At 32.3% G+C, this 21,142-nt stretch overlaps 1 protein-coding gene across 4 annotated transcripts; it reads right to left on the bottom strand.

Moving 5' to 3' along the window:
- Window positions 1-13,808: 13,808 nt before the first annotated feature.
- On the bottom strand, window positions 13,809-20,268 carry LOC105793915 (probable 3-hydroxyisobutyrate dehydrogenase, mitochondrial). 4 transcript variants are annotated; one of them, XM_012622820.2, is made up of 10 exons: window positions 19,969-20,265; window positions 19,284-19,372; window positions 18,998-19,112; window positions 18,255-18,405; window positions 17,716-17,798; window positions 17,240-17,335; window positions 16,412-16,554; window positions 15,788-15,872; window positions 14,704-14,783; window positions 13,809-14,158 (listed from the first exon to the last, which is right to left on the bottom strand). In XM_012622820.2, the coding sequence occupies exons 1-10, from the start codon at window positions 20,086-20,088 to the stop codon at window positions 14,068-14,070; spliced, it is 1,053 nt and encodes a 350-aa protein (XP_012478274.1). In that variant the 5' UTR covers window positions 20,089-20,265; the 3' UTR covers window positions 13,809-14,067. The 4 variants fall into 4 exon arrangements, 2 of the variants coding, with proteins under 2 accessions (XP_012478274.1, XP_052484180.1); XM_052628220.1 differs by lacking the exon at window positions 13,809-14,158 and adding an exon at window positions 14,182-14,361 and having other exon boundaries at window positions 19,969-20,267; XR_008194341.1 differs by lacking the exon at window positions 13,809-14,158 and adding an exon at window positions 15,974-16,064 and having other exon boundaries at window positions 14,726-14,783; window positions 19,969-20,268.
- Between the last annotated feature and the right edge of the window lie 874 nt (window positions 20,269-21,142).

The raw sequence follows: 21,142 nt of genomic DNA on the forward strand, positions 1-21,142 counted from the left end.
TATACCACTTTTCAAAGGCAAACATACTTATCCTAAAACCATAAGTTACCAAATCCAAAGTGACCATTTCCACATCTATTCACAAAATAGGACTCCAAATAACAAACTACCATCTAACTTTACATTTTCATCACCTGAAACATAGTTTAAATTTTATAAAAAATTATCCATACATAAAACTCAAACATACCATTATCTTAGTACACATTCAAAACTTACCATATCCAGGAACCAACACATATACCTTAGCTATCAACTAACACATATATCAAGCATTTCATTCAAGTTTATTCATTTCTCAACCATCTCATAATCTAAGACCCAAGCATACCATAATGACCGTTAGATTCAACCATTAAAATACATTCCAACTACAACTTAGTACTTCCAAACCATCAACACAAAATAACCTATACACATGCCACAAAACCAGGATAAAATGAGTTAGAATCTACCGAGACTAAAGCTCGGTAGTGTGAGCCTTGATGTTGATCTGACTGCCTAATTCCGCAAAACATCAACTACAAGAAACAAGAAAAGAAACAAAGTAAGCTTATAAAGCTTAGTAAGTTCATAGGTATTTAAACAAAACTCTTACCTCAATTTACAATTAAGTAAACAAATAAAAATAAATTTAATATGATTTCCTGTCAATACATTTAAAACAATTAGGTGATTGTTTCACGTATCAATCGTATAATCTCTCAATCATTTAATATGACATATTTCCATATCATTCAATAGGAAAGATTTGACATATAAATCATATCAACTATTTGATCATGTCAATTCATATTCATATTCTATTTCTTTTAAACACATGACTCATCACCAATATTGCATTTACAAAGCGAGCATTTCATACCTACAACTATAAACTTTCTAGATATTTCATATCACTTTAAAAAAATTTTAAACACATACCATTTTTATTCAATTTCATCATTTAACATTTCAATATTCATATAAACATATCATCTCTAAATAATTCATGAATTCAATACATATTTTTTTTTCAACAGATGGCCCGATAAACTATAGCAAAGTAATTTGGATACTCGGGTACCCCAAAACACACCAGAGCATCGAAATGTTAACACAAGCACCCAAGTGCAAATAGAGGCACTTATAATATCGATACACATGCAATAAATCCATTACATTCTTCTCGAGATTGTATAACTCACATTTCACAATCACTCAACAATTTCCAATTAAATACTCTATCACCTTATACTTAATTATAAACGATTTATAATTATAATCTAATTTTAAATATTCAACCACATATGAATTTAATCTAATTCAAAACAACATAAATTATAATTATTTATATGTACATTCATCACATTTCAAGTAAATATTACTCACCTTACATACAATCATAAACAATTATTTCAATATTAATAATTCAACCACAATTTAATTAACTAATTCATACAGCATATAACGTGAACGTATAAACATATATCTATCTATTAACTTACCTAATACAACCAAAGAAGTAAATTTGTTTGTAGGGACTTTTCGTAATTTTCTTTTCTCAATTTTCCTCCGTACTATTCAAGCATTGATCTCTATAATAATTAAATTCAATTTATTAAATTAAAATGCATTATCATATTTATTTTTATGTATATCATTTATAATTCCCATTTAAAAATTTTCCTAAACTTTTACACTTTCTTCAATTTAGCCCATAAAATCAAAACTATTAACAATTTCACATTTAAGCCCCATTATACATAACGATTCTAATTCCATCCATAAACAACCTTCAATCACTTAAAATTACAATAATTTCATGTTAAGTTTAAAAATTTACATTTTAGTCCTTAAATGTAAAACTAATAAAATTCACTTAATAAAATAGTCCTAAAATATTTCCAAGCTTCAAAATCTTTCATTTAATATCAAGAACATCCAAAAACCATCAATGAAAATTTTAAAAAACTTTAACAATTTTGAAAACGGAGAGACAAGTTAGTTGGACCTACTTGCAACGATCACAAAAATATAAAATATACGAAAAACCGATAAAAAATCACTTACATACATCCATTTTTGTTTGGTTGAACCTCAAGCTATTTTAATGGAGGTGTTTGTCTTGTTTTTCGGTAATGGATGAGAATGAATGAATGAAAATAATTTTTTCATGTTTAATATTTTTATTATAATTAATTTTAACTTAATTTAATATTATAAATAAAAATTTTACAAATAAACAACCCTAAACCGCCCCACTTATTATATAAGTGGTTAAATTGCCATGCAAACCCTTGAAAATTTATAATCTAAGCCTTTTGTCAACCAAAATTCAATTATAATAATCTTTTACTATTTTTACGATTTAGTCATTTTTTCATAATTAACTATCAAATCATTAAAATTTCCAAATCGACTTCGACACACTAATATAATAACTCCATAAATATTGAATAAAAATATTTACGGGCTCGGCTTACAAAAACGATATCTCGAAACCTCATTTTCTAAAACCACTTGACTTTAGGGACAAACCACTTGTACTTAACTTTTCGTTCAATTAACAAAAATATTCAAATCAAAATTTAATAAAACATTATAATTTAACTCGTAAATATTAATAAATAATATTTATAGACTCACTCGTTGGAATTGTAGCCCCAAAACGACACCACTGAAAAACAGGTTGTTAATACAACTCTATTTATATTGGTACAAATGCTTAAAAACAAAGTTGTTGGAATTTGCAGTATGGGTAGAAGTGGACTTGTACACATACAACTTACCAAATATATTGATGCAAGTGGACTTGTGATACAAGTCCCCAAGGTTTCACAAGTTTACTTACTGACTTAGATGTATTAATACAACTAGGTCAGGGTATCGATATTATGCCCTAGGCTAGTATAAAATGAATTTAAAACACTTATAAACATTTTAGATTAACTTAAAAAAATTTAGATAAATTAAGACAATTTAAAACATGTTTTGAGTACTTTTGCAAGTTTTTTTTATTGAAAAAGAACAAACAAGTGTTCTACATAGCCAATAAATGTGGTCTTCTACTTCTACTCATATCTTCATACACTATTGTGAGAATCGCATCAGGAGGCTGGAACATATGGTACAGACCTAAGGGACATTGATGGGCAACCAACTAGCGCATCAGTTGTTCGATTACCCTCCCTGTACATGTTTTGAATCTTCACTTCCCACTGCATCTTCAGCAATCGTCAAACAACTCAAGCTTTGGCTATGTTAGGCCTATCAACTAGCTATACTCACAGCTCCTACAATGCCGCCATGCTATCCATTTCCAGAATGAATTTCCTGGCCCCTAGCTCCCAAGCCTTCTATAGCCCATCATAAGCCCCCCATATTTTTGCCTCAAGGACCGAGCAAGCACTAATACAACATGCAAACCCAGCTAGCCAATCTTCAATATGTGTTACGAAATGACCATCCATGCTAACTGCGAACTTTGAGCTCACCAAATGTGCGAGCTCACTGAACCCGCAAGTTTGCCAAATATGAAAGTTCTACAAAACAGTGAGCTCACTAAGACTTCGAGCTCACTTGCGAATTCCGAACTGCGAGCTCACCAGGATAGTTCACTAGAACTACGAGCTCACCAAGAACTATAAGCTCACCAAAATGTACGAGCTCACAAAGATTGTGAGCTCACCAACACTGCAAACTCACCAAGCATGAGAGCTCACTTGCGAGCTCTTCACTCTATAAGCTGCCAATCTGCCAACTTGCACTAAAATTATGATAAATTTTGATTAAACATTTTGGTAGACGATTAGATAGAAACCGGGAAATGAAAAAGAAATTTATATGAATCTAGTCACTGAATTAAGCCAAGTTGTAATATATTATTATTTTTAGCTTATTTAAGCATAATTTTTCATTTAAACTAAGCATCAGTTTTTTAATGAAATAGTTCACCAAAAATTAATTTCTCCATTTTTCATCTTTTTTGGTTTTGTTTCAACCTCTCCTTCATCAACAATCGAACAATTGGTATCGAGAGTCATTTATCTTTGAGGCCTGTTTTCATAAAAAAATGTCTTCAACAAACTTTACAGCACCACCCCTATTTTTATAGGTGAAAACTACCACATCTGGGTCGTAAAAATGAAAACCTATCTTCAAGCCTTTGATCTTTAGGAGGTTGTAAATGCTGAAACAGAACCACCAGTGTTGAGGCCAAATTCCACTCTTGTTCAAATGAAACAGCACAGAGGGAATGTGCCAAAAAACATAGGCGATGTCTTGCCTACAAAATGGTGTTTCAAACGTGATCTTCATAAGAATCGTGGCCTATGAATTTCCTAAACAAGCTTGGAATAAGCTGGAGGAGGAGTTCCAAGGATCATAAAATATAAGGAAGTAGCAAATGATAAATCTCAGACGGGATTTTGAAAACCTCAAGATGAAGGAAGTTGAGACGGTGAAGCAATATTTAGATCGAATCATGGCAGTGGTGAACCAAATAAGACTGCTAGGTAATCAGTTCCCTGATATTCAAGTTGTTGAGAAGTTGATTACCACACTTCCTGAGAGATATGAATCAAAGATATCCTCACTTGAAGATTCAATGGATTTGTCGACCATCTCACTCTTAGAGCTAATCAATGCTCTGTATGCTCTAGAACAAAAAAAGGGCAAGCAGAGATGAAGGACATGCTGAAGGAGCTTTTCAAGCTAAAAATAGAGAGGTTGCAAGATCCTCAAGTCAGAAAGTAAAGAAGGGCTGGTCAGACAAAAAGGAGAAGTCAAAAAAAGATAATGGAAAGAAAAAGTATCCACCATGTTCGCACTGCAAGAAGATGGGTCATCTTGAGAAATTCTATTGGTTCAGGCCAGCTGCTCAATGAAAAAATGCAAGTAGCTTGATCATGTAAAGAAAGTATGCAAAAACAAAGGGCATACTCAACAACAAAATGTAGAGGCACAGACAACAGAAGCAGAAGAACTAATGTTCACAGCCTCTTACGAAGCCCAGCTCGCAGCACCATATGAACTCACCAACGTAGTAAAACAGAATTGGCTCATAGATAGCAGGTGTACAAGTCACATGACAGTAAATACGAGCCTCTTCAAGAATGTTGACAAAAGGTTTCATTCCAAGGTGAAATTCGAAAATGATCAATATATTGAAGCAATTGGAAATAGAGATGTTTTAATCAAAACTCTATCAGGTACTAAACTATTCACAGATGTTCTTTTAGTCCCTGGCATAGATCAAAACCTACTAAGTGTAGGAAAACTGCTTAAGAAAAATTTCTCTGTGGTATTCAAAGAAAACAAATGTCTAATTCTTGATCCAAGTGGATGCGAGCTTATATCAACAAAGATGGCAAATAGAAGTTTTGCTGTCAACAGTAACTTAGCAACTTCAGCAGCATATACCAACTCGCTGGATGAAACACAGTTGTGGCACAAAAGAATGGGACATGTTGACTACAAATTCTTAAGTCTAATTTCTAAGAATAACCCAGTTGAAAATCTATCAAAAATGGTTGATCATGAAGATGTATGCGAAGCAGGTCAGCTTAGGAAACAAGTGAGGTATCCATTTCCTGTGAACACAACATGGAGAGCCACTAAAAAATTACACTTAGTACATACTGACATTTGCAGACCCATGAAAACAAGTTCGCTAAATAGAAGTAGGTACTTTGTGTTGTTCGTAGATGACAATACAAGGTTTTGTTGGGTTTACTTCATGAAGAACAAGTCCGAGGTGGCTGAAATCTTCTTCAAGTTTAAAGCTATGGTTGAAAACCAAAGTGATTGTAAGATTAAAATGGTAAGATCATACAATGGGGTTGAATACACATCAAAGAAGTTTGAAAAGTTCTGCGAAGAGTCTTGTGTTCACCATCAATTGAGCAATGTATACACTCCATAGCAAAATGGAGTAAGTGAAAGAAATAATAGAATTGTGATGAATATGGCTCGCTGCATGCTGTTTGAAAGTAAACTGCCAAGTGATTTTTGGGCAGAGGCAGTAAACACTGCTGCTTACATGCTAAACAGACTACCTACTAAAGTTGTTGAAAGGAAGACACCATCTGAAGCATGGTATGGTTTTAAACCTTCTGTTTCACATTTAAAAATATTTGGTTACACTTGTTTTGTTCATGTTCCAGAAAAGAAAAGAAGCAAGCTAGACAGTAGATCGCAACTAGGGATATTTGTTGGATATTCCAATGTTAAGAAAGGATACAAAATCTATAATCCTTTCATTAAAAAGGTGATCATAAGCAGAGATGTGAAGTTTGATGAAACAAAAATATGGAATTGAACTGCAATAGAGGATGTTATGTGTGAACAAGGGATTCTAAGACCAGATCTGCGAACCACTGTAAACCAAATTGAAAATAACGCAATTGATGAACAACCAGTGTGAGGAACCAGGTCCATCACTGAAATCTATCAATAGTGTAATCTGGCAAAGCAAGAACTAGTCATGTGACACCCCAAACCCGACTGGGACGGACTGACCCAAATTCGAAGCGTTACATTAGCCACCAAAGCGACTCTCCAGCTAACGACCACCTGACACACACCCCAACCTTATAACACCTTATTTATGACTAATTAACTATCATTTATTAATGCGAAAGCAATTTGTGAACCATTTTTAAACTTTTTCTAAGTATTTAAACCTAAGGTTATTTTGGTTATTTTACCAGCTAAGGTTAAACTATCCCGATTTCATTTCTAAATAGTTAATGACATTCTTTTAGTTAAATTATGCGAGCCCTAAAATTTTAGCTTAATTCGAGTTCATTTACTATGCCTAATTCAAGTTTTATTATTAGAGACTAAATCGTAACTTTTACAAACTTTTAGTATATTTTTCAAATTAAAAATTAAGAGTGTTTCTACCAAATATTAACAATTACAAGTCTAACCCTAAAATATTACCAAGTTTCCCCGTCATTAAAGGCTTCAATTAATCTAATCAAGTTTTAGGACTAAATTATAAATTAAGCAAATTAGAATACTAGATTACAAAAGCCAAAAATTAAACCCCCAAAAACCCATACGCACATGTGAAAAGACACACGCCCGTGTGCAAACCACTTCACCTATTTTTTTCAAAAATTCATTTTAATTTCCCGATTTTACATATTTTACTTGCCCATTAAACTTGAAATAGCTACAATTAATTATCATAAACATTCACACATCTCCAATTTAATTTATTTACAACAAATATGAAACAATTAATCATAATTTAACACCCAATTACATGCTTAACAAACACCAATTAATTCACACAAGCTACATACCTTAGTCGCAAGCAATCCACTCCATGGTAAGCTTCAATTAAACATTGTTAGTATAAAATGCATGCTTTATACATCGTGTTATCAACCACCGTACGAACACTGATCAACATATCCTAAATCAAACATCAATTAAATATAAAATCATGTATTAAAGCAATTATAAAATCAATAAAATTAAAGTCCAAATTTTAATGTCTAATGTTCATTACAAGTAAAATAAAACTAGTCCCAAAAGCATCACAATGCCCCTATATAATCTCTAAAGTAAATTTCTTAAGCCACTACCGAGCTTTATTCTTAGATCGCCCTTGCACTCGCTTCTTGACTCCTTAAACCCAGAAATTCTTTGCACGAAATGTGATGGTGTGAGTTTAAAAAGCTCAGTGAATGATAGTAAAAACATAAAGTAATTTGCACCCAATCATGTATAAATCAAAGCAATTAAACATTAAATTTTCAGTCACAACATGTTAACATTTCACTATAACATCACATGCTATTTTAAGAATTAAGAATCAAATTTTCCATGGCATGTAAAATAATCTTTTAATACATAAACATTCAATTATATTGACACAATCAATCAATTATATTGGTGTAATACATCCATGACAATAAGTAAACGTGTGATCATACATTGGATAAAAATCTTTCTGAACTCCCACAAATCAAATACAATCCTCAAAATTGAGCGGTCTGAAGCCACACGCTCCCTTATAATGCCTTAAATAACCCGATGAGTGGAGACTCAAGCTCAACACTCCCTTATCTACTCCAAACAAATTAGTCCACCAATAGCCATATGCTCACAATATCATAAATAATGGTGTGTACTCACAAATATCATAAATAATGGTGTGTACTCACAAATCCTATGGCATGCCAACTATATCCAATGGATCCACTATACAATGTTGTCAATATAATCATACATACAAGACATAAAATCTGTTGTTTAATCACTTAATTTAGGATGTTAAAATGCAAGTAAAAGCATGTTACTAAGCAATTTTAACATTAATAAAATTAAGCATAGAAAATATCATTTTCCCAATATTCATATACCAATTAGAAATTTTTTCAAATTTTCAATAAATCAGCAATTCATGCTCCAAATATCAATTTATTCCATACAATTTAATCATGCTAAAAGCATAATACACAACTTACCAAACCAATTGCCATTTTGCTCTTTTATAAAATAAAACCTATTTTTGCAAATCCAACCATCCAATATGCAATTAAGTCATTAATAACACCAAGTAAACCTTTAATTTAACACATAATCAGGCCAATTTACCAAATTGCCCTTAACATCATTCACCCTTACACTTAGCTTTTTAAGCAAAAATGTGTTCAAACAAGCAAGTTTGAGATTCAATTCTAATTTGCATGTTCCTCCTCTTGATGTGGAGCTTTAACAGAGACAAAGTATGCATTACAAACTAACAATAGCAACAAGAAACACGAAATTTGATAAAGTATACGAATCTAAATCATTGCTCTAAACTACCTTACCGATGTTGCACAATTAAGCTGAAATATGGAATTTCTCAACTAAACTCCCTTTTCAGCACCTCAAACCACTTTTAATCTTCATTCCTAGTCCAATAACATGTATTCTAAGTGTTAATTTCATCATTTAATCCGTTTCATAATTTTTCGAAAAAATCATCCATATTCTTGATCAAATTCAAATTTCTCAAAATTGATTCATAAAACGTGTTTGATCTTTTGGTTTAAGATTAAAAACCTCTTATTAGACCTATTTTGAGCTTAGAAATCCATTAATTTTTAGATTCCAACTCAAAATTAAAGATCCACCATTGTTGATCCTCAAGTTCAAGAAAGAAGAAATTAAAGTTGAAAATCCATTATAATCACTTTAATTTACAAATAATTATTGAAATCAACTTAAAAACAAGTTTAGAGATGAGGATTACCTTCAACTAGACTCAAATCATTGATATTAAAGTTTGAATCAAAATGCTTGAAGAAATTCAGATGACTTTTTGCCCAACTTTGAAAATTATTTTGAGAGATTTTAGAGAGAATTTTGGGAGAGAAAAGGTTTAGATCTATTCTCTGATATTTGGTATATGAAAACTAGAAAAAAAACGAGAGAAAAAACTCTCAATTTGGGTGAAAATTGAGTGAAAAGTGAGGTAGTTGCAGAGTTTTTTAAAACTGAAAACCCCCACCTGATTTTCAAAATTTGGGGAATTTGCCATCAGGCCATTCCCCCTTTTCCCTTGTTTTACAATTTGCTTGTTTCCCTCAAAAATTTTGAAAATATGGTTTTTTACTATAAAACCTCTTACATATTTCCCTTGTTTTTCAAATTAGTCCTATTTAATTAATATTTTAAATCACCCAATTAAACCCCCATTTTAAATTATTTTTAAGTTTCAATTTAACCCAAAATATTTATTTTTACCCAAAAATTATTTAAAACCATAAAATTAATTTTTTATTTTTTGGAATATTATTTACCAATTTTTAGAAAAATTAAGCTAACTAATTAAGAATATAACCTGATTAATTCACAATTTTCACTCGGAACTCGGTAAACTTACCCAAAACTACTAGACTTATTTTTGATGCCTTATAAGTCACTTTTGAAGAAGCTGCTCAAGAAGCTGCTCAAGAAGCTGAATGGCGAACAACTATGAAAGATGAGATCACCATGATCAACAAAAATGAAGCATGGGAGTTTATGGATAGACCAGTTCACAAGAAAGTAATTGGTGTTCAAAAGCAAGATGAATCTTGATGGATCAGCCAACAGATATAAAGCGAGGTTGGTTGTGAAGGGGTTTAGCTAGCAATATGGAGTAGACTTCACTGAAACCTTTGCCCCTGTTGCAAGGTTAGACACCATAATACTGCTACTAACTTTGCTGCTTAAAAGGGTTGGAGAATACATCAGATGGATGTGAAGTTAGCCTTCCTAAATGGTTATTTGAAGGAAGAGATTTATGTCAAACAACCACAAGGGTTCACAGTACCTGGGTGTGAGGCCAAGGTGTATAAATTGCACAAAACACTGTATGGTTTGAAGCAAGCACCAAGAGCATGGTATGAAAGGATTGACAGTCTCCTTACAGAAATGAGTTTTGAAAGAAGCATCAGCGAGCCCACTTTATATGTGAAGAAAACTGGTAATAAAATACTCCTCATTATTTCATTATATGTTGATGATTTACTTGTAATTGGCAGCAACAACAAACTGGTAATTATATTCAAAGATCAAATGCAAGATAAGTTTGAAATGTTAGACTTAGGTGAAATGACATATTTCCTCAATTTGGAGGTGAACCAAGCTTACAATGCAATCTTCATAAACCAGAAGGGGTTCGTTATAAAACTCCTGCAAAGATATAGTATGGAGAATTATAAAGCTGTGAGCACCTCTATTGCTCAAGGTGAGAAGCTCACTAGCAATGAAGATGTTGAAAAGGTTGATGCAATAAGCTACAGAAGCTTGGTGGGATGTCTGCTTTACTTGACAGCATCCAGACCTGACATCATGTTTTTTGTAAGTCTATTGTCAAGGTTCATGCATTGTTGTAATGTGAACCACTACAAGGCAACAAAAAGAGTTCTATGATACATAAGAGGAACTTTAGATCATGGAGTGAAGTTTATGAGGACTGAAAAGATCAAGCTACTTGGGTATTCAAACAGTGATTGGGCTGGATCTTCTGAAAGAGTACTTCAGGCCATTTCTTCACTCTAGGATCGAGTGTCTTCTGTTAGAGTCAAAGAAGCAAGAAATAGTAGCAAGGTCAACTGCTGAAGATGAGTATGTCGCAATTGCAACAATTGTAAATCAAGCCCTTTGGTTGAGAAAACTACTGAATGGTTTAAATTTAAAGCAAGAAGAAGCAACAGAGATCAAGTGTGATAACCAATCAACTGTGGCAATTGCAAATCCGGTGTTCCATGGTAGAACAAAACACTTCAAAATCAAGTATCACTTTGTGAGAGAAGTGGAGCAAGCCAAGGAAGTCACATTAGTTCATTGCAGTTCACAAGACCAGTTAGCTGATATTCTAACAAAACCTCTTGGGAAGATGAGGTTTGAAAAGTTGCGTTACGATATTGGAGTTCGAAGCATGGAGGTCAATGAGGAGTGTTACAAAATAACCATCCATGCTAATTGCGAACTGCGAGCTGCGAGCTCACCAAATGTGCGAGTTCACCTAACCTGCAAGTTCACCAAATATGCAAGCTCTACAAAATAGTGAGCTCACCAAGATTGCGAGCTCGCCTACTAACAGCGAGCTCACTAAGAACTACGAGCTCACCAAAATGTACGAGCTCACTAAGATCATGAGCTCACCAACACTACAAGCTCACCAAGCATGAGAGCTCACCTGCAAGCTCTTCACTCTGCAAGTTACCAACTTGCCAACTTGCACTGAAATTGCAATAACTTTTGATTAACATTTTGGCAGACGATTAGATAGAAACTAGCAAATGAAAAAGAAAGTTATATGAATCTAGTCACTGAATTAAGCCAAGTTGTATTATTATTATTATTATTATTATTATTATTATTATTATTATTAGCTTATTTAAGCATAATTTTTCATGTAAACTAAGCATCAGTTTTTTTTGATGAAACAATTCACCAAAAATTAATTTCTCCATTTTTCATTTTTTTTTGCTTTTGTTTCAACCTCTCCTTCATAAAAAATCCAACAGTATGGTCCTTTATGACCTCGCCAACAATTGCATGGTCCAAATGTATGTTCCTGGCCCCATGAATATTGACCTTCAACCGACCAAAGTCCTATTTTTCCCAACGTACCAATGTACTTACCCTATTATAGCTCCTTCCATAAGGAAACTTATGGCCAACTTAGATACCATCCCTCTCAACGCAAAGCCAACGAGCTCGATTGATAATGCAACCTTCAAGCATTGAAAGAAAGCCAGAAACCTCACTATTGTGTTGTTTCCAAATACACCAGCATACCAAGCCAAACAACCTTCTCCAATTATTTAAGGCATCTAAAAATCGAAGGGGATTTGATATGATTACATATGAATCTATTCATTCAATGACAAGCTCAGAAACTCTTGTAGCTCTTCAGGTTTAATAAGTTGTGACCAAATTGTCAATGCCGGGAAACAAAAATGCAAGACATGGTTGATGGATTCGACTTCAAAGCTACACACCGCACAAGGATTAGTTGCCATATGCCGTTGAACACGTACCTTGCTTGTTAGCACTTTGTTTTGAGCCACCAACCATAGAAATACTCTAACACGTTGGGGACAATCAAGCTGCCATATACTCTACTAGCAACTACTCAAAATATTGTTGGTGGAGTTTGCCAAAAATTCAATACGCTGACATAATAGTGAAACGGGTTGTTTTATCCCATCACCATTCAGGGAAGTCATCCAAATCCCATCCAACCAAAGGCCTTTTAGCAACAACACGACACACCACATCATCCAACAACAACACTTTATTCTCTCCCAATCCTAATCGCCACTCGAACATGTTATTATGGCAACTGACACCAATCCCAACGGAACCTCCTCTGGTGAGAGCAATGATTAATAAGTGGGCCACACTCTGAAATCCAATAATCTCTCAAAAAATTCATTGTGTGCCCATTGCCAATATTCCAAATCACCCCTTCCATAATTGTAAAAATGTTTTAAAAATATTTGATAAAATTTTCAATTATATTTTAACCAAATGACTTAGGAAATAAAATATAAAATGTATGAAGTGTTATTATATTAAAAACTTGGGATATCAAAGCTGCAATCATAATGATATTAATTATAATTTAAAAGGAGTATTTTATAATTTTATTACTGAATTAATAACCCGATTAAAGGTTCAATAAAATGCTTAAATAATAGTATAAATGAAAATATTAAAACCGAATTAAAAAATCATTATAAATCATTCAAATAATTTTAAAATTTCGACTCATGCCCACCCTCGAGCCTAAATCTGCACATATCAGAAATTGTGAACATATACTTTATAACCTTAACTTATAATACTTGTATTTTAATACATCAAATTCTCACGAGATTTGATTGTAATGGAACATACCGGTCATTTCTCTTCACAGGCTGCTCACATAGATTCATTTAGGTTAAAATAACAACTATTTATAAATTTTAATTTTTTTAGATTTCAAAATTTAAATTCAATTGTTAATACTATTATTTTCATTAATTTTTTGACGTGACAATTTAAAATAAAAAACTAAAAATGACATTGTAGTGAATCTAAATTTAACAAATTAATTTTAATAATGTTAATAATTGAACTTGAATTTTGAAATCTAAAAAGTAAAAAATTAAATTCCTAAAAATAGAAATATAGAAACTAAATTTTAAATTTATGAAAATACAAAATTATGGCATATTTTAACCATTCATTTATCACCTTCCAAAGTCTCAAAATATAGAACAAAACAAAAAGGCATTTTTGGTGGCAATACTGTTGAATCAAACAAGAAAAGAGGTAAAACATTTGCCAACACAACTCGTCATATTGTATTGTAAAAGCATTAAAGCTTATCCTTCACATCTGGCTTATATGGTGTCACATTAAGAAAATCTAACAGGTTCTTTTCCTTGGCCATAAACCATTACCACTTGATCACAAGTATGCTTAAAACATCAAGTTGAATACAATGTCTTATGTCCACCATGAATTATTCGGATGAAATCCGATGCATTTTGCTACCAAGCTCAAACATTTTCTTTTCTTATACATGCACAAGTGAACCTAATTGCGTTCACCCTTGCCAGAGTAATAATGCTGGAACACACACGAGAAGTCTTCAGTTTCATGACCATCGTTGCAAATCTCTGTATATCTGTAGAAAGCAACTAGGTCATCAACATATGGTGTTGAGTTGGACTTCCATCTCCATACTTAAAAAGAACATAATGCGATCTGAGCCAGAAGGGTCGAGGCAAATCGATGTAGTCTTGGAGATGTTATAATATAGAGGTAGAAGTACTACAAAATCATTTGATATAGGCTAGTTTCTTTTGCTGCTAAAGTAGCCGGTGTCTACTGTCAGACACAACAAATCGCTAGTTAAGGGCTAGATATCGACTTCTAGAACTTAGAAACCAGAAAAAGCATAAACTGCTTGACCAAGAAAATTTTGGCAAATTATTTCATGAAAAACCAAATATAAAGTCCATGATTGCATGTGGAAAGGATTACATTATCTTCAACAACAGTTCCAATGTCATTTACTATATGCAAAAAGACATTTTGTAAACTGGTTAAAAATTCAAAACCATTTTATGCAATACCTCAAAGGAGGCTTATTCTACATAATTTTCATGCTGTTTATAAGTTGCAATGCTGTAACTGGGTTAAAAATGAAAAATCAGTTACGATACATACATGTTTTGTGCTAGAAATGTCAGTGGACATCTTTGACCAACTTCTTCTGCTGATGCAGCAGCAAGGTTTAGGTCTTTAGCCTGCATTGTTAAAATGAAGATGTTTCCATCCTCGGATAAGTCCAGTGGAAACCCAGAGATGGGGAAATTAAAGTCCAATGTCAAAGTGAGTGACTTATGCAATGGTGATCACATACATAACAATATAACTGCTCCTACTTCAGTGTCCATGATTTATTTTCAACATTAAGTCATATAACTAAAATACAACTTTTATTAATGTATAGCCTAGCCCCTATTTGCTATTTTCTTTTTACTTTTGGAACTGAAAAAGGAAAAAAGCATTTAGTACAGGAGAAAGTAAAATTTATGAAGGACTATACACAAATTACATAGTTTTTTCAAATGAAAAGAAATGCATGTTTCTACTTCCATATAGACAACTCTAGCTATTGATGTTAGATATTAACCATTTGTCATTTTAAATCAATTAGATTTTTATTTATGCGTGTATGTATTGTATATATATTTAACCTTTTGCTTTTTCTTTATAACAAATTTTCGATGAGTAGAAAGCTAACAGAAAAAAAGCAAGTAGCACAAGCACCTATCAAACAAAAGGTGTGCTTCTGCATGCATGAATAGAAGGAGTCAACTTTTAATTAAAAAAAACAAAATGCATTTAGATTCCATAAGAAATTATAAATGGAAATATTATGTATATTTTGCTCATAAATTCAGACCAGAAATTTGAAGACATGCACGTGCACAGGTTTATGTGTGTTAAACTTCAATGTAACTCAATACTGGTAGAAATATGACCAAGCATGTTACTTCCTGTAAGAACTAGTAATTCCTGTATGTATAGTTCATGTTAGATTCTGAAAACTGAAAGAACAGAATGGCAGAAAGAGAATGAGCTAAACTAGAATGTAAAATAAATTGTGTTAACTAGTCATTATATGCTATTTCAGCCTAAATAACTTACAAGCTTCCAGTGCCTTATACAACCTGATGAAGCATGATAAATGTGAAGCAAGTTTTTATCTATACAGATATAAATATAGGCAAAGAAACCTGATTACCATGAGCTTGGATGCAAATCCACCACTATAATTCCTTGAAGAAGGCACTCCTTGCATCACACCAGGAACTGGATTATAACTATCACTGTCACATTGAGCATATTTTAGAATTGTGGAGCATACCTATGGGAAATTCACCAACAGTAAACCAGTTCTCGAATTATCCCAATTCGAAGAATAACTCACTCTTGATAAAACTAGCCCGGCCTCACATGCTCTTGAGAACATATATATATGAATTAAGCTTTCCCTTACCCTCTCCCCTCCACCAGATTTCCTGCCTAACAGAAAGCAGCTATGCATTGAAAACATGGAGAACACTAAGAAATGAATGATCTGACTTCCTAGATTAAAAGCATTAAACCTGTTCAGGTGACAACAAACAGGTAAACAGTGGATCTAATTTATATAAAGTGTTGTCAACTAATTAAAAAGAGGTACATGTTCCACGCTTAGGGTCATAACATATTTTTTTGTCATGTATGATTGTCTTCTAATAAAAGATTTGAAGCTAGGCAGAGAATTTTGAATGGTATAAAAGGCTAGCACATCTACTGAAGGGTAACTTGAAGAAGATTTGTTTTATTATATTTGCAAGTGAGACAGTAGAGAAGTGCTTAGTACCTACTCCAACAGCGTGCACTTGAAGAGTTAAATATCTTTGTCAGCGTACTGGCAGTTATTCCTAGAGACTGACCAAGAGCTAGAGCTTCTGACAGTCCAAGCATACTAATAGCCATTGCCAAATTGTTGCATATCTTTGCCACCTGAATAACAGGAACCAAACCAATGATATCACAACTTCACCTACAAATCCATAGAGTTGAAGAATAAGAATGAAACCTAAAACAGACCAAAACGAATTATTATTTCACCACCAGCAAAACAAATTAATGGATGAACTTACCCATATCCCTGCCATATTATCATACAAAAAATATATAAAAATTCTCCAAGTTATCGCATTGAAGAAAATATGAAATGAGGCTTTATTTGTTACATATTAATATTTCCCGTTGCAAATTTTATTATTTTAAGCATGAATGAAAAAGTAACTCCTATAACTGCAGGCTGTCTAAATTTATTAAGAACTGATACTTGACCAAATTATAACTTTGGCTGCTTAGTTACATCCATTATGAGTCCATTTAAGTTCATCCCCTTGCAGTAAATATTTTGGGCTGCATGTTTTAAACTGATACGATCATAGATTCTATAGATGATGTCATATATCATCATTAGTTAGCCAAGACTGCTTAGAAAGCAAGAAAACTCTTAGTCATTAGTCAAATTTATCCAGAAACTATGGCAAACTAAAATTTCTTGAAAATATAGCGTAAACTTGAGTTTTCTTGTCCTACTTGCTATTCTGGACGGAGGAGGGAGGGTGGGGCAAAGAGAGAGATCGAGGAAATCAAAAGGAAATATTTTCATTGTCTTAAGAGAACTTACTGAACCATTTCCTGGTCCACCACAGAAAATTGCGTTTTTTCCCATCGAGAGGAGTAAGGATTTGGCAGCAAGATACACATCTTCAGAGCCACCAACCTGGATCACATGGCATTTTTTATCATAAGTTTAATACTACCTAAAAGTGTTGCCAACCTAATATCATTTGTGTTTCTAAAACACCAGACTTCTGTGGCAACTAATCTTACATACATCATTGAAAATATAAAGTAAAAATTATAATATCTAGCAACGAAATTGATACTAAACAGTAAACTCACGAACAAGGTTAAAATAATTGGAAAAATATTTACTAGTAAAATTAATTTACAACTGAGGACTGCTATCCTACCTTTGTTGGGGAAGAACTGAAGAAGGTTGGGAAGAAGTTTAATGAGTGTCCATATGCATTCAATGGAAAACAGTATATAATAGGTCAACTCTAGAAAAAGAAAAGGTGATCAAAAGTGAACTCGTACCATGAAAGTAAGTGAACCAGCTTCTGCAGCTACAACACCTCCAGAGACGGGAGCATCCAACATGACAGGGTTCTCCCAATTCTCTACATAAGTTATATGAATTCAAACTGAAAAAATATACGTGTTTATGCGTGTGTGCATGTATATTTATTTAAAGATGAAGGTTGCAAAGGAATGAAGACATATCATGCAGGTTCATCTCAAATATAGCTCTCATTCTCATGTTTGAATGGTAATGTCAACACAATGGTGACCCCAAATTAACATCTAACACATCACTACGATCTTGTTTCAATGTCTCTCAACCAAATCATAATCTTCAATTTCTCTTGATAAGAGGTCAGTGTATTTGTGTGTGTGTGTGTAACGATAGAGAGAGGAACATAGGAAAGTAAGACATGAAATTTAAAAAAAAAGAAGAAGGATCTCACATATTAAATGATAAATAAAACAAAGATAGAGATAGACTAATCATGTTTATCCTAATGACTAAAAGTTCTATTAAAATCTCATATTTAGCTTAACTCACTGATTGGTACCTTTCTTTTCCTTTAGAATGCAATTAGATACAGACACAGCGAGCTTTCTTGATGTTTGGGGATCAATTGTAGATGAATCTATAAATAATTGAGGCGTTAGGAGATCTCCTCCTTGAAGTAAGCCATCTGGTCCATTGTAAACATTCAATACCTGTATACATCATATTGGTCATTAAGGCAGACATTTTTGCAGTTGATAATAAACCTTAGAAATCAAAGGGAAAAGAAAATTTAATATTTAATAGCATCTGAATCTGATAAATCTAAATTAACAACCTAGCATTAGGACACCTAAGTACTTACCCTAGTATAATTTACACAACATAATTCACAACCTGAAAGCATTAGGATTCAACTCACATTTTTGATTCTCAATAAGAATGAAAACTAATGAACTCTATTTTATTACTTCACTAGATAATATTTCATCCTGCATTCCTTATAATATTTCTGGTTAACACAACGAAGAAAATAGATAAAATAGAACCTACCTTTTTCCTCTATAACATTACAGCAAGAACCGATAGCCATAATTGTAAACAAGAATACAGAAAGCCAAGTTCTAGCTAATAAACTTCTATGGATCTAGTGAAAGAATGATTTCACAGTGACAAAAAGATAACAGACTTGATGGACAGTCTGAAAGACTAAAAGGTAAAAATCAAAACTAGAATAAGTTTATATATGCATTATGGACCACAACAGAAAAGCATTGGAGAGATTAACTGAGTCTTAATGCTCACATGAGATGATGAAGGCAACATTGTGATTACAACATCACTTGCTTCTGCAACTTCAGAAGGTGTTTGTTTTGTTGAAACTCCCATATCAGAGTACTTCTTCATGACATTACAGTTTCTGAATTAAAAAAATAAAGCTGCAAATTTGCTTCAGAGTAGAAATGTAGCATTTCTATTTTCTACACAAAGAAGCACCTAAATAGAATAAAGAGCATAAAAACTAGCTGGAAAGAACAGAAGCTAAATAAGCATGGAACTTTGAAGGAGAGGAAAATTTTGAATGCATTACACATCATGAACAGTCATTTTGTATCCAGCTTTGAGTAAATTATTTGCCATTCTGGATCCCATATTTCCCAGCCCTATGAATCCAACATTCTGTCAAAGTAAAAGAATGATACATATAATCGAAATAGGATTTAGGAGAAGAATCGGAACAAAAACTAAAATAAGACACGGTAGCATAAAAATAGAAGTAATTAGTACTGAAAGAACATGAGAAACAGATTATATTTCCACCAACAACTAAACCAAAAACACTCACCGATGACAATTTCCATTATTATATGAAAACCTGATTAACAAAAAGCTTTCCTAATTGAGAATGTTCAATGTTGAGACTTCATTGTGCATCATTTTAAGAACATAATCCAATGAATTTATTAAACCAAACTTAGCTCTTCCTAGGTCCTAACTAATTTAGGTTTCTTATGTTTTCACTTGAGTAGGTAGCCTGGAAATCAATCTAGCAACTCTGACTCTGAACCCAGAATTTAGTGAGTTGATTCGTACAATCATCCTTAATTCAAGTCTCAATTCCCTTATTCACAGGCATAAAAAAAAATCAACTCTAACTCCAGTTAAACAGCTAGAACCAAAGCAATATATTTGGAATGAAAATTTAAATTTCATATTTGAGGCAAGATACAGTCCAAAAAATAAAAAGCAAAAGTTTTGAGGGAAAGGATGCTTACCTCAAAGGAGGAAGACGAGAAAGTGCGAGACGGAACGGAATGAAAAGGAGAAGATGAGAGGGAAGTAGAAAGTAGGGCTCTCAGTCTGTAACCGTAAATCTTCATCTTCATCATCGCCATTGAATTGATAATGGAACAAAGAGGCTTCCTTCTTCCCAGGAAGAACACTAGTAAGTGGAACTAATTGTGCAGTTGCGTCACTATTTTTAATTTTTCGCCTAGGCCTAGTTGATTGCCTCAATCTTGAGTCTTTTACACTGAAAGGGAATTTAGTAGTTTAATGTTCGAATGAAGGAAAGCTCTATTCTATTCGAAAATATTAAATTTTTTTTCTTCCAATTTTGAGTTAATCAATTATTCAAATTATTCCGTATTTTCCAATAAATTTTAATAAATAAATTGTTTTTTTCTAATTAGTTAATTTTACGCTTCAATAACTCAAAGAGTATGTTATAGTTTTTAAAATATGTAAATTAGTTACTCTAAAAAGATAAAATTATTTTCAAAATTTTAATATATTTATAAAACATTTTTCAAATAAAACACATTAAAAATATAAAAAAATTAAAATCATTAATATATATATGCTAAATGATCATTTTAAAAACTCAAAATGATAAATTTGATGTGTTATGCAAATTATCAAATTAAATTTATCATACTAATTATATTGTGTTTTCTCTTATTTTGTTTTAAAAGAGTTTTCAAATATATATATAGTATTTATATTATTTAATGTTAAATTTAGTTATATTATCAACAAGATTTTAATATGGCCAATTTAAAATAAAATTTACTTTTAACTCGAACAAATTTATTTGACTTGAATCTCAGTTCACTCAACTCGATTAAAAAATTTAAATCGAGTTAGAATGATAAAATAGCACTCATCAACTCGGTTAACTCGAAATTTATTTACTCGATTTAATGGAACACTCACCCTTAAATATATTTTTTGGAAATGTCAATAGGATTAGTAGGATTATAACATTATAATTAAATAAAATCTCAATAAAGTTATATTGACACATTTGCTTCCTTAAGCACTTTACTAGAAATGTGATGATAAATTTATTATTAACAAACATGTAATTTAATCTATTTAATTTAAAACAATATTAATTTTATATTTTTAAAAATAAAAGAGGTACCTACTCTTTTAATTTCTTTGACT

This window comes from Gossypium raimondii, chromosome 3 (genome assembly GCF_025698545.1).
Source record: "Gossypium raimondii isolate GPD5lz chromosome 3, ASM2569854v1, whole genome shotgun sequence".
NCBI lineage: Eukaryota > Viridiplantae > Streptophyta > Magnoliopsida > Malvales > Malvaceae > Gossypium > Gossypium raimondii.

Coding starts and splice junctions, on each gene's coding strand:
- LOC105793915 (XM_012622820.2), bottom strand. CDS start 20,088: ATGGCGATGATGAAGATGAAGATTTACGGTTACAGACTGAGAGCCCTA. Junction 18,406..18,997: donor TGTTGCCTTCATCATCTCAT/GTGAGCATTAAG, acceptor TGATGTATACAG/GTATTGAATGTTTACAATGG. Junction 15,873..16,411: donor AGTGCACGCTGTTGGAGTAG/GTACTAAGCACT, acceptor TCAATGTGACAG/TGATAGTTATAATCCAGTTC.